The 14,991-nt window shown below is 46.1% G+C and overlaps 1 protein-coding gene across 1 annotated transcript; it reads left to right on the plus strand.

Moving 5' to 3' along the window:
* The first annotated feature begins 948 nt into the window (after positions 1 to 948).
* Positions 949 to 12,249, plus strand: LOC119651078 (zinc finger protein 436-like). Its single transcript, XM_038054419.1, has 2 exons — positions 949 to 1,141; positions 10,153 to 12,249. Exons 1-2 carry the CDS (start codon positions 986 to 988, stop codon positions 12,019 to 12,021), a joined length of 2,025 nt encoding a protein of 674 aa, XP_037910347.1. The 5' UTR covers positions 949 to 985; the 3' UTR covers positions 12,022 to 12,249.
* Positions 12,250 to 14,991: the final 2,742 nt, after the last annotated feature.

Here is a 14,991-nt window from a genome sequence, read left to right on the forward strand (position 1 = left end):
AACAGTTGACTCGGTTTTGGCGCCAAATTTACGCTTCTCTGAAAGGTGGCAGGTCCGCCTTCTTAAATGCATGTACCAATTGCGAGCGGTAGATGCGCCCATGGCAAAACGGGCGACGAACATGCTTGTGGCCATTTATTTACTGGCCAAGGATGAAATCATTATGAAGCGAAAACTCCACTCTTCTGGCGCTGAAAGCATTTTTATCTCCTCCACTTTTTGAATGTTTCGTTGCATTTTATCTTTCGTCAGCGAATTTCCTTGCGGCGCTTTCTGTCGTTATCTCGTCATAACAACCGCCGCCTCGCCACCACATTGTAATTCGATTACGTGCCAATCCGCCAAGGAGACCAGAAACACTCGTCGTTTCGAATGACACACCTGCGAAGGGAGAGAGAAAAGTCGTCATTGCTCCATTTTCCACTCACGGGCGCCGACAGCAAAAACGGACACCACAGCCCATCGAGCACTTCGCGCGTTTGCGAAAGTCCACACAGAACCGAAAAAAAAAACAACAAAACTCACATGTCCTCGGCAATTTTCTCCGTTCGCATCGATCGGGAGTGCCTTGCGGCCAGTCAATGTCGTCCGTCCCTGCTTCCGCCTCACGCACGACCACGACTCACGCGGGCTCGCGACTCGGTGTCGGGCTGCCAAAGACATAGCAAGCCGCCGCTGCCAAGCGAAGCGGCGACCATGACAACGCCAAGTCCGAAGAGAAGCCCCAGTTGAGAAATGGCTGTCGTCGGTGGACCGGTTCCCGTTTCGATGTGTCCGCGATTCTTTTGAAAATTTCTCGGTTGTATGTGATTCGATTTGCTGCACTTTAATCCGCCCGTGTTACGCGTCCCGTATTCTGGCATTTTTGCACAAGGACTCGACTGTGGCGAGGAGTAAACGCGAGAAATTTGAAAAATAAAACTTGACGATTTCTGCGCACATCGCGTGTGATTGTGTATTGGTTGGTGAAAAACGTGAAACAAAAATGGTGGAACTCGGTTTGACAGATGACAATTTTCCAAACGTATGTCGGCTGTGCCTGCAAGTGGACGATTTTATCGTGGATATATTTCACAATTTAGATCCAAATCCCGATAAACGGCCGCTCCCGGAACGAATTTATGATTTGTTTCAAGTAAAGGTGAGTTAGTTAATTTCACGCATTTGTGTACAGTCGTCCGTGACAGATGTCATAATTTCCCAACACGGTGCAATTTTTGGCGATGACATATGGTTTTTGGTTGGGACTGTATTTTCTGGGAATGATTTTTAACGGAATAGTTGGCAGTAGTGCAAGAGTGCTTAGTGGGTATTTGAACCGGATTATTCAGTGCAAATACCGTAGAAGGAGAGCGTGGGAGTAATAATTCGGGGAACTCCACGGCTAAAGATTTATGGTATCCAATATGTACTTTGATTATCAGGATTTCCTAGATATATGAGGAAAATTTTATTATTTGGCGTCACTAACTTGACTGACATCGCTTATCAATCGATTGGGGGTAAACTTCGACATAGTGTACTTCATTGTTTTAGCGTAAGAAATTCGAAGGAATTTCATAATAAGTGCATTTAAGGGTGAATTGATAGATCAATAGTTTCCTCCAAACTACCATTTCTATTTTTCAATGTAGATATATATTTCGGGAGCAACTTACCCCCTTCATCAGTACAAAGCTAAGTAAGTAGTACTTCGTCACCGTTCCGGCAGCCACGGGTTTTGATGATGGATTCTCGTAAAATAAAACAAAATTAGCCATTATTTTTCTGTTAAGAGAAAGTTGCTGCCATGAAATCGTTCCCGATTCCACAGAAGTGTTCTGGCCCGTGTAAAGGCGTCCCTGCTCCCTTCTTGGGTAGTTTGTCCGGTGCCTCATTGCCTTAGAATCCAGCATGGCTTGGAACCCAGAGTATCCAGACTTTGTTGGACGAGCCGAGTGTATTTAGTCTTTCAAGACATTCCCATATCAGTGTAGAGTTCATCTGGTTGGACCTAAGTGCCTTGATCGCTGCTTGGCTATCGGTGAGAATAGCAATGTTCTCCCCCTGTACTTCCTTTGGAGATTAAAGGAGGCACATCTGCTATTTGGCTATTTTTTCGCCTGGAATATGCTAGTGTACCTGCCCATTGGCTCAAAGTATGACATCGGCACCAGCTCCCTCTGCTGTGAGGGATCCGTCAGTGTACCAAGTTGTCAGTTGCTGGCTTAAGCAGTATGTCCCCCCCCAGTTTCCCTTGTTACTCCAACGTGTTTCAAACTTCTTATCAAAGTGAAACCTCGTTGTCATGTTATCCCTTGTTGTCAGTAATTCGGGATACCGCCTAGAAAGAATGTCAATCTTCCTCCGATTTAGGCAGCTCCCCGCCTCATTGATACTACCGGCCATCCTGAATATTGTCTTCCTTGCCTGCATCTGTATGTGCAGATGGAGAGGGGTTAATCCCAGAAGGATCTCCAAGGATGCCATTGGGCATGTGCTCATTGCCCCACAGATACACACGCAAGCCAGCCTTTAGAGTTTGTGTAATTAAAGTATGATGTAGAGCACCACATCAACACCACCGGTTCTCTTATTTTCTCTAAGGTCCGTCCACTACCACCACAGAAGCTCGGAGTTGCGCGGAAAGAGTTTGAAGAGCTCCTCAAACAGGGTATGTGGATACCCTCAGACAGCTGTTGGTCTTCGCCACTTCACACGGTCCCTAAACCAAATGGCGAAGGGAGATCATGTGACGACTATAGAAGCTTAAACACTCAAGCTATTCCGGACTGACATCCCATACCGCTCATCCATGACTTTGCGCATTCTCTCGCTGGTAGACGCATTTTTTCTGCCTTGGATATAGCCAAGGCATACAACCAAAACCCTGCAGCTCCTAAAGACATTCCGTTCCCATTACCAAATCAATGCGCTTGTGATCTGAGAGTGTGATATCGTTCGATGCTCTCCACTCTCCGACAAACGCAGTACATGCCAACATAATGTCGATGACCTCTCGCCTGACCACCACCACATTGTAGAACATGGGTTCATTACCCAAGTTGGGCATATGCAGTTCGGTTTCTATCAGATATTCCAATGGGCGCAATCCAGTCTTGCTGATGTTAGCTCTCCCGATAGATAAGGTGGGCTCCTGCTCTCCTGCTATTGCTCCCTGCCTTTATTCTTGGAAAGTCGGATAGCTCTAACGAATTTTACACTGAGAATTTCGTTTCCATTATCGGGAAAATAAGCACAGCAAGAACGAATCTCTTTATCTTCCCGTTGACTTTTTATAGTTAATTTGGCCGTTGTGAAGCCGCCATCACATAGGTGGTAAGCCAAGATAGTTTGGAGGTCGTAAAAGCGAGGTCTAGTGTTGGCATACACAGGGCATAATATCAGTCGTTTAAACCCCTGATTTCCCCAACAATAGCCAATGGTTCTCCTTTAAAACCTCCCATATATACCTATGAATGTCTAACAACTATTGATTGGACAACTGATTGCTGCAAATCTATTTGTGAAATATAGTACTTCACCTAGACCAAGATACCATAGACTGCACGTTTCCTTCAATGGCGTTAGGCCGACCCTTGTAAAACGACGATTCCAAACCGATAGTAAAGTCAGTAGCCCGTTTGTCTCTGACGTTTTTTAAAATCCGATTCAGGAACGCCGAGAGGAATGAAAGTTCTTGGCCTATTGGCGTTCGTTGATGAGCTGAGGGTTGAATCGTTACTAATTCATTGGCTGCCATGCTCTTTGTTTTACCAAGGAAGTAAGTTAATTTCGGCGGCCATTCAACCCACAGCACGGTAGTTACATCTTGGCTTAGAATTTCCATTTACGCTTAGCTTCAGGTTTCACCTATGGTTCCTTTGAACATCTTCCTTACTAAGCTCCCTCCCCACGACAAGGTTGGTAATCGTCGAGAGACTGTTTCAGCCTTTTCATCCAGATCCAATAACCATACAGATAACTATGCCTGCCATTATTAAAAAATTCCGATCTATACCCTTCAGTTTTACTCTCCTATTCCGAAAATTTTTCCACCTAAATCTCATCCAGAAGTTGTAGGGCGACTTCGAGACAACTGACAATATCATCAGGATCAACTATGACCGAAAAACAGATCATCCATATTTCTATATGAATTATTACCAGGAGATCCAGAAGGCTTATCTCCAATTAAGGGGCGACTTGTAAGCCCAAATTGAGACTCTGCAATCCTCAGATACCCGAAACGCTGGCATGGGGAAATCTGAGGATCGAGCGCAACCTATTGCATCACAGCCTAACCCATCGACAAATCAACCCTCCAACATAAGGACTAGCTGGGCGGCATCTATCAACAAACAGGAGTCGTTAATCAGGGCGTTCAAAAGGTTCTTGGTAACAACAGATACAGCATCTTGTTCGGAGACATATCTACAACATAAAATCAAGGCAGTCGAAAGATATTCGACACAACTAGAGGAATTACAGAACGACATCTGGTCGGCAACAAATGACTCGGACACATTGAGTACCTATGATACCGATAATTACTTCGTTATCGTCGAGCAGACCCAAGACCTCACTATAACCCTAACAGAACAGCTTAGGTCTTCAACCATCAAAGAGCAACACCATCTTGGATGAAACAAATACAACAGCTAACAAAGCAAGCCCAATAATGAAATCACCGAGAGTAAAATTGTCTAAGTTTGATGGCGATTACGTGAAGTGGTGCCAATTTCGTGACCTTTTCATTAAGCTAGCGCACAGACAAAACATTGCTGATTGTCACAAGTCGTGGTATTTGAAAGCCAGTGTAACAGGGGAAGATTCGAAAACTGCAATATGCAGACCTTTCGGACTCTTGGAGTTCACCAGGATGACTTTTGGACTGTACAATGCGGTGCAAACATTCCAGAGATTCGTCCACTCTATTCTACGAAACCTAAACTTTTGTTTCGTTTATATGGATGATTTTCTGTTCGCCTCTTCTTCAGAGTCTGAGCATAGAGCACACCTCGTGTGCATTGTTCAACGTCTCTCTGAGGCCGGTCTTGTTCTCAACGTTGAAAAGCGCGAATTCCGCTAACTGAAGGTGAAATTTCTCGGCTACAATATTTCCCCTGATGCCATCCAAATGGACCCGGACAAGCTGTAAGCAATTGCTAGCTTCCTGCTTCTCAAAACTGTTAAGGATCTGAGAAGGTTTTTGAGCATGCTAAACTTCTACCGTCGTTTCTTGCTCAAGGCTGCCCATCATCAATCGATCCTTAATAATTTTCTATCCGGGGCGAAAACCAAAGACACCCGACTGATTGAGTGGGCTACAGCGACTATCCAAGCATTTCACTCAATCAACAGCTGGTGGGCGTCACGCTTTTGGCATTTCCTCAACAAGAGGCACCCCTTGCCGTTTTCGTCGATGCGTCAGATATCGCCATGGGTGTTGCTATTCACCAAAGCTTGAGCTTTTTCTCAAAAGAGTTGAACCCTGCTCAATGGAACTAAAGTACCTACGATCGTGAGTTATTAGCCCCGTATCTCGCAATAAAATACTTTCGCTATATAGAAGGCCGGCCGTTCACAGTGTTCACGGACCTTACATTTGCCTTAAAGCAGAAGCCCGAGAAAGCGTCTCCTCGTCAACCCAGGAACCTGAGCTTCATAAGCCAGTTCACCTCCGACATCCAACACGTGCCTGGAAAAGGCAACGTAGTTGCTGACGCATTCTCGCGCATTGAGGGTTTGAATATCTCCGCCACAATCGATTTCCCAGCAATCGCGGAGGCACAGAAGAACGACGTAGTTCTTTGGAGCCTGAGGAGTATTTCCAAATAAACTTTCAAGGAGTTCCCCATTTTCGGCTCGGCCTCTACAATATACTGTGAGACCACAGGAAAGGGAGGGAAGGCCGGAGGAAATGAGGGAATGAGTTAAATCAGTTCACGATATGGTGCACTCAGGCATGCGGACAACGAACCGGTTAATCACTGCGAAATATGAACAAGAACATCAATTCTTGGGCCAGACAGTGAATCGCAAGTCCGAAGTGTAAAACTTCAAAGCATGTGAGAAAAGTAGTAGCTTGCTCTCCAGGTGCACCAAGCGCTTCCACAACATCTACCTCGACATCATTGACTCATTGCGAGACTCGCGCGACTTCTCTAAAAGACATTACGGCACTATCATGTGCCGAGAGTGGATTCCATGCTTTGGTATGCTGGCGATCATCATCACTGACCAGGGAATGCAGTTTGAATCCTCTCTTTTCTCGGAGTTAGGCAAACTTCTTGGCTTCAAACATCACTGGAAAACTGCCTACCACCCTCAGACCAACGGGATACTCGAAAGATGGCACAGGATGCTAAAAGACGCTATAATGACACAAGACGATCCTTCCTGGTCGCAAGTTCTGCCTCTCGTTCTATTTGGCCTACGGACTGTCAGCCGCGACGAATTTGTTGCAAGCCCCGCTAATCTTGTTTACGGGGAGAACCTGAGACTCCTCAGCGACCCAGTTCTCGACGAGCACTCGAGCATAAATCCAACCGGCCTATTGCGTCTGCTCAGAGACGCCGGAACAAACCACCGCCACCCATCAACCAAGCGAAAAACGACGCTGATGCGCCCAACGCCCGGTCAGACGTCCTAATAAGGACCGACTCCTCCCAATGGCCACCATACGATAGACTTCACAAAGTCCTGGAGCAAGGTCCGGATTACTTTACCTTTAACGTCGGAGGCGCGCCCAAGGTCTCGATAGCTTGTCTAAAACCTTTCTTCTGGAGACAAATACTCTCAGGGGACTTTCGCGAAAGCCCCCTGGTTTCAGCTGGGGGTGGAGTGCTGTGGAGGCCCCTACAACAGAATCTGCCGCCGCATAAGATTTGCCTGCAGTGGAGTACTAGAGCGGCGCGCAGTCAGAGGCCCCGGTCCGGCGAGGAAAAATTCGTTGGATCTAGCGGTGAGACTGCACCGCAATTCTGCAAACCGAAACCGAAAAATTCGCGGTTAATAATGACATTGTGCGACAGTGCGTTATCGTGATCTTCACGTTCTCGTAAACGTTTCATAACGCCCAAATAATGCTCCTTGCACACTGCTTGGCGTAGCAAAAATTTAAGATACACAACACCTTTGTAATCAATGAAAACCGTGAGCTACTTTTTTTCGATTGGAAATTATTTGGTTTTGAATGGCGGGAGGCTCATCCCCTCGCCTGTTTGGATTGCGTCTCGTGCTCGTAAAAGCTCGTTTGCCTCCAGAAATGGCTCCTTGGATATATTTTGGGTTGAAATCAGCTGGGAAAATCATCACTTCATCTTGCAAAATTTAATATGAACTCGTTGCAACAAATTCAATTTCAAAGGACAAAGGAAATGCGATCTTTAAAGTGGAGAAGAAGAACTACGACGAACTACTGGGACGATGCTTTGAATTGAGGAAATACCCTTTGGCGGATGCCGCCACATTATTGAGAAATCCGCCATTTTAACCCCGTACTGCCAAGAATATAGGGTCTACCAAAGATCCACCAAGCTGGCAACGAAATCCGAGAAATTATAACAGCCATAAACTCGCCCCCACAAAATATTGCCAAGTGGCTGTGGAATAGGTTTAAGGAACAGGGGAGACTACCCGCTGCAAAAGCCATCACGAATAGCGAGGACCTCATCAGGAAACTAAAAGATGTGGAATTTACGACACCGGATGAATGACTAGTGTCATTTCCAAGCATCCCAGTGAAGGAAGCGCTTCTGTATCTGGAGAAGTGGCTACTGAGTAAAAATCCTTGGCTTGGAAAAGAGAAACAGGGATGCTTATGAAACTTGCGGCGGTATGCTTGTCGGAGAGCTACTTGACACTCAGGGAGAACTTCTACAAAGGAACCAGAGGGTTAGCAATGGGGAACTCCATTTCATCCTTTTTGAGTGACATATTCCTGGACAAGATTGAGAACGATCGGCATTCCAAAGGCCTGCTCGCAAAGATCTGGTCAAGGTGTGTGGATGACATTTTCCCCTTTGTCAAGAAATAAACACAGAGACATCCCTCGCTAATAACTTGGAAGGGAAGAGAAGAATAGGGCGCGGCTTCGTCGAAACATAAAAACCATGAAAGAGCTAAACATCGACATGGTGCCATCGAGTAGGATTTACCACCTTAAAAGCAGACTGGAATCCACCAAGGGATATATAAAGTGAGGAGGGGAGGGGAGAAGATAAGATGAGCACAACGCTGAAATCAATGATAGCACGGCACATGATTGAAGAAAGATATATCATGCCCCATGTGATACCTAGAAGTCATCAGGGAATGCGGGAACAGGAGGAAGTTGGACCCACAAGAGAGCTTGGTTATCCTAAGGGAACCAGAAGGGAACAATTGCGACACGGGTAACGTGCAATCGAAGCTTCTGAGAGAGGTGGTCAGTGAGCAACCGCCATTAGCTTTACTCCGTTTAAGTGCATGGATGGCTGCATTTTACGATGACTAGCCATTTTCACCAAAGCAAGTGGAATATCACTGGATTTTATGCCTTCGGCTATCCGTTATCCCAAAGGAGGAGTCGACGATTAACGTCCTAATTGGATCGTAGAAAAATTTGCCCCGCATGCATGCTCTTTCATGATGCGACATACGGCTTCTGCTTCCCTGATTAGGGCTATAATTAATTTTTATGTTGCCGTGCATATTACGCAGAATTTTCCGACATCTCCCATAGTATCAGATCTCGGCCGTGTCATGGTCGTTATCACTCGCAGCGGTCATTAGGACTTCCATCTCTTACGTTTATCGATTCACTTCGCGGTTCTGCCGTTCAGTCTGTCGCATGACCTTCAAGCCGTTGCCGATGACCTGCGGCTGCTCATCAATATTCTCAGACAGACTATTCAGGACATCTGCCGTCCGATAAACTGTCGAATGACAACTGGTTGGTGTGAGTGGTCTGTGTTAAGCTCGGTGAGTCGAAACTCCCCCAAACCTGCGGGAAGCAGCAGTCGCAACATGCAAGCAAAGGCAAGGCATTAGGTGATGATCCTCCACCTTTGGGAGGCCTCTGTTGGGCTACATCAAATAATTCATAGAAAGCCTCGTTTTTTTTGTATTCGAAGTTTCCGTAGGTGGAGGCAATGTTCCCCTTTCTGTACCGCAATCTTGCAATCAGTATCCTGTCAAAAACCAGCTTCTAGATAATAAAGGCAAGCTTTGCGTTTATCGTACACATTAGCCCGACATCGGGCTCATATTTCCTTCCGCCAGATTTATCGGAGGACAATAGCACAGAGTCGCACGGGAGATGAGTGATCCCCTAACTCTCACCATTTAACTTCATTTAACCCCAGAATGTTTCCGTTCAAATTGGAGAAAGTAAGCACTCTGGAGCCGTTCGATATTTTTGTCGAAGAGCGTATGCACATTCCAAAACGTCTGTCCTTGTACGATAGCCGAAGGCCGTAAGCGATCTAACTGAGATAAAAATGTGGGAGACGCCTGGGTGCTGCATGGCCTTTCAGATTATAGTAATCTATCCCTGTTTCCGACTATAGTTCTGAGTGTTGGCTGAAAATAGACAATGAACGACGACTTGCGGTAGTGGAGACCAAGATGTTAAGTTGGACCAGTAGCGTAATATGCTGTGATCACATTCGAAATGAGGATGCTCGCGATCGATATGGGGTTGCACTGATCGAGAGAGGGGTTTTAAATGGTGTGGTCATGTAATTCACGTTGATAAGAATTCACAGCCGATGAGGAACGACCAGAATGATGGCTGAAATAACGATGGCTTGATACGCTGGTTGGTGATTTGAGAGCCTCGTGACTCCATCCAGATCTGACCTTTGACCGAGCAAAATGGGGCAATCGATCACGACGAGGCGATCACGCTTCTGAATGGGGCAAAGGTTGAAGGAGAAGAGGATGATCCCTCTTGTGTTTTTTTTTCGTTAATTTATATTGGAATCGCTATCTACACTTTTCGGTTACTTTCAACTGAATGGTTGGTAATGATTTCACCTTATTTTCGATCCTTAGTCTCTACTCAAGGTTTTGATTTTTCATCAACAACTTCTTACCTCTGTGTATTCCTCACTCGCTTTTGTCGATCTTACCCCTGTGATAATTCTAAATGAAGTAACTAAAACTATATTTTTTCATCTCTTACAGGTTGCCAAATCCGATGGACTGCCCACTAGCATTTGCCACACTTGCCTCTACTACACAGAAACCTTTTCGGAATTCAAATCAAACGTTCGAAAATGTGAAGCTCGTCTACAAAATTACGTAGCATCACTAGGGATCTTAGGTAGTATACAATCACCAGTGAACGACGATGGAATCAAACAGGAAATAGAGGACGAAGCGATTGAAGACTACACACGAACGGTACCTAATGATAATAGTCTGGTTACTGTTGTCGATCCAAATCAGGACTATGAAAGTTCCGACGACAGTTTCTCAATTGATTCGGAAAATGAGTTTCCTGAACAGGATCCAAAGAAAGGTGTTGAGAAGATTCTTCAAAGCGAAGGAGTTGAGATAATCAATGAGCCCGATGAGAAGAGCGGGCCGACGTTCAATGATATAGCGGCCGACGGGGTTGATAGGAATGTTTACCTTTGTCAGTATTGTGATATGGCATTTACAGCGCAATTTGATTGCTCTGTGCATGAAGGCGGTCACGATCAAGCGAACCCATATAGCTGTACTTATTGCGTGTACAAATGTTCCAGTCGTCAAGTTTTAATTGCTCATATTAAGGATGTGCATGATAACGACAGACCTTATGTATGTATTCAGTGCCATAAAGGGTTTGGAAGGAGGTCAGATCTCAAGAAGCATACGATCGTGCACACAGGAGTTCGACCCTTCACATGTCCTGTGTGCAACAAGAATTTCTCAAGAAACACGAATCTTACAAAACATCTCCGAATTCATACAGGCCTTAAGCCTCACGTATGCCAAAAATGTCCACGATCTTTCACAACTACTGCGGATCTAGTTCGTCATCAAAGAGTGCATGTCGATAGCAAGCCGTTCCAGTGTCCTAAATGTCCCTCATCGTTCACTCGAAAGGATAAGCTGATGCATCATGAGAGGGCCCACATACGGAAGGAGAAGCAGAACACTCCTGTCCCGGCTATGCCCAACGGCGAGACTGCCAATCCCGTCAGACAAATCAACGGAACTGGGCAAGATATGGAAAACATGGTAATATCCTTAGATCCTTATACGGATATGAACCAGGGAGAAAACAGTGCGCATAATAACTCAGTGGACTCCTTACAAAACACGCCAAAGAAGCCAATTGCAACTTTACCTGCACCGGGACAGGAAGGTCGACCTCAGGAACACGTTACCGGGGACGTGGTACTGAACATTAACTCTGGTGATGATTATAATAATGTATATTCCTGTGATTATTGTCCGCAAAAGTTCACCCTCTTCTCGGCTCTCATACATCACAACAGCACACATAACAATTTCAAAGGACATGTTTGCACTGTCTGCTCAAAGCGCTTCATGAGAAAACGCGAGCTCCAACGCCATTCAGTGATTCATACGGGCCTGAAACCGTATTCATGTCGATTTTGCAACAAACGCTTCAACAGGAAGGACAAAGTTGTACGCCACGAACGTATTCACACCGAAGAGAAATTCAATTGCACTCAATGCGAACTGGGTTTCTCCAAGCAAGAGGCTTTGGATATGCATTTAAAAGTCCACGAATTGAATAACGAAGCATCACAACAGCAGCAAATGCATCATCACCAACAGTACCAGCAACATTTCCCGCAGCATGGACAGTTCCCGCCATTCCCGTTCCAGCAACAGGGACAGCAATCGCATCAGTCCTACTATCACCATGGCCAGCCACAATTTCCGCCGCATAATCTGCCCGAGAATATTTTGAGGGATCATCCGAGCAATGGAGGTCCTCCCGGCGGATTATTACCTCTGCTTCCAAGCGTATACATGCCCGGGTTTATGCCGCCGCAAATGAATTTTTACAATGAACTGCGAAGTGATGACTGAAAAGATGGAGCTCGGTGTTAGCTTTTCTGTTTGTTATTTTTTATGATAGAATTATTTAACTTTCTTGTCATATTATGATTGTAAATTATGTTAGCAAACAATAAGATGGGCCGTTTTTGAGTTCCAGTGCTTAGTCTTGTAATGAATTGAGATGTTTAGCATTATTACCATCCATTGAACACGTTATGGCATGACAGATTTTAAATGAAATAAATATTTAAAATTGTATTTCCTCGTTTGCTTCCTTATCATCGTCACGGAGTTGAATTCAGTGTTAAAGTGGGAACTATATCTTTCGTTAGAAGACCTTGTGAATCACTGAATTGTGCTAAGTTGCAGAATTACACCCTCGCGGGAAGAATTGTGTTGTTGTTTCAAAAAGGCACTTGATATGAAAACGATAATCAATGTTTGTGTTTAAAACGCCAATATTCGGAGTAGCCTCTGTTTAGTTTTTCGACTCATATTTCAGTCACCATCTGCTGCAATGGGAACATTTTTTTTGCATTTACACACAGAGTTGGACTCTCGCAATGATGCGTCATCGGACTACCAACTAAACACCTCCCCATCGTCAGAGAGCTCGCTTGGAACCGTTTGTCACATTACTTCGAACTCTCCTACCTTGCTGAGCCTTCAAATCGGGGAATTCCTTTCACCAAGGGAGGAGAGAGGAGGAAGGGAACTGTCAGTTCAAGGAATCGACTGCCATCGGGCTCCTCCACCGGCCGAGCTCTATCTTCTTTGCAACAACAAGGAGCCCTACGTAATGGGCAACACGGTTCCAACTGTCAGCGCTCCTCAGCATCTCTTCGACATTGTTGTCTGGAGAGAGATCCTCTGTGGTTAAATAGCGAGACAAGAGAAAAAAGGTGCGATAGGCGTCGCCCCCAACTACATTCCAAAACACAATCCGTGGATTGTGCCTTTCCAATCATCCGAAGGGCAACGGGGAACACTCCCGCGACCATCATCACGCCGGTTCAGAGATAGTGTGGTACGCAGATGCCACCCGCAAAGCTCCCCGACTCTGTACTTGCCCGAGACGCTTACGATGTACCTCCTTGCCAAGAGCGTTAGCCCATACCTCTGTCCCGTAGAGCAGGACAGACTGCCTTGAATTTATCAAAATACGTCGCTTGCTGCGCCGATTGTAGGACCCCCAATATTTGCCATTAGCCTACTTAATGCTGCTGCTGCTGCTCTGACTCGATTATCGACTCGACGAACGATATGGATCGCAGGGTCGAAGATTCCCTTTTTAGTCAGGATGACTACTTCGGTTTTCCCAGTGCAAGGCTGAAATCATGAGTAGTCATCCATCCGCTTACCCGTCGCATCAATATGCTGAGTCTGCTTTGCGCCTGTTCGACTGTGCGTCCAGCAACAAGCGCCGCAAAATCATCTGTATAACCGACCAGTTGCGACTCTTCAGGCATGTCGAGTTTAAGTAGACTATCATAGGTAGCTTTGCAGAGGTCCGGCCCTAGGAAGGATCCCTGTACTACCCTCGACGTGACCTGCATCCTCCTTCGACCCTCTAGCATTTCATAGAGCATAGAGCGGAAAAGTCGCTCAATATCCTTAAGACATAGTTCGGCACGTGGAAAGTATTGTCTAGTCTGCATAGAATGTCTTTCCGTCTTACGAAATTAAAGAAATTTCTGACGTCAAACGTTACGAGGAGTACCACCCGACGAGTTCGTGTCTCCGCTCGTCGAACGTCTCGTCGAATGACAGCATCAACGCATATCGCTTCATCGAGTCTAGTTCTGATGAGCTTTTCGAGCATTTTTCCAGCAGTGTCAAACAGACAAAGTGGGCGGTATGAAGACGGAAACTCAGGTTCGCCTTTCCCCTTGCTGATCAGTGCAAGCCTCGTCACCTTCCAATGAGTAGAGAAAATGCCCTCTTTCAGGCAAGTGTTGAATGCGTCAAGCTGTAGGTTTGGCCTGTGCATATATAATTGGGTCTTGGCGCCTTCTTGTTTTTCATAGAGAGGACTGCCTGTTCTAATTTTTTTATAGAGAAAAGTGAACAGTCCTCGATGCTCTCTGTCCCGACGTCATCATCCCGTAAGGGGCGCGCAGGGAATAGCGTCCGTACAATGCGGTCCATCTGTTCGGCGTTAAGTGAACAGGGTTTCCACAGAGCCCCCACTTTCGGGCTAGCAGTTTGTGATCGAGTTCCCACGGGTCTCCATTCACCTCGTCGACCAGATTCTGCCAGCAGCGAGCTTTGCCCCTGTTTATTGCCCTGCGAAATCTCCTTTTGGTTGATTTGTACTCCGTCATTATGGTACATGCCTCCTATCGGTCGCTTAGACGTTGTGTTAAGTGGCGGAGCCTGTGACACTCGTTCTGGATACTCCGGCCGTCGTTATCAGGTTCATAACTAGATTTACGACAGTGCCAGCTGCACCGCCATCACCTCCAGGAGTACCTTCCAGCGCGGCCCCACCTATTCCAAGAGTTTCGACAAATTTCCCGGTGTTAACTTTCGCAATGTTCCATGCACTGAAAGTGCGCACACCGAGAGTTTGTGTCCACCATTTCGAAGGCAATGTATTGATGGTCGCTTGCCGAGAAGTTTTTCAGAACTCGCCACCCGTCCACCAGCGACACCAGTGACTCCGACGTCCGCAATGCTTCTCTCGCAGCCTGGGCGCCAGAACGTTGGTGTGGATCCGGTGTTTAGAACTACCGGTCCTGTTCTCGTCGCCATTTCGAAAATTTAGTTCCCTCTGAAGTCTGTGTGAGGCATGCCCCATTCAAGTGCCCTGGCGTTGAAGTCACCCCGACCAGGATCCGCACATCCGTGATTAAGATAGCGTCCTCCAAAGCATCAAGTCTGCGTCGAAAGTCCGGCATGGTCTCATTCGGGGTAAGATAGACACTGAAGAACGTTATCTTTGAATACCGAATCCAGACAAAACCGTCTTCTCGGTCTTGGGTAAGAATCCCTAAGGAG

This window comes from Hermetia illucens, chromosome 3, assembly GCF_905115235.1.
Source record: "Hermetia illucens chromosome 3, iHerIll2.2.curated.20191125, whole genome shotgun sequence".
NCBI lineage: Eukaryota > Metazoa > Arthropoda > Insecta > Diptera > Stratiomyidae > Hermetia > Hermetia illucens.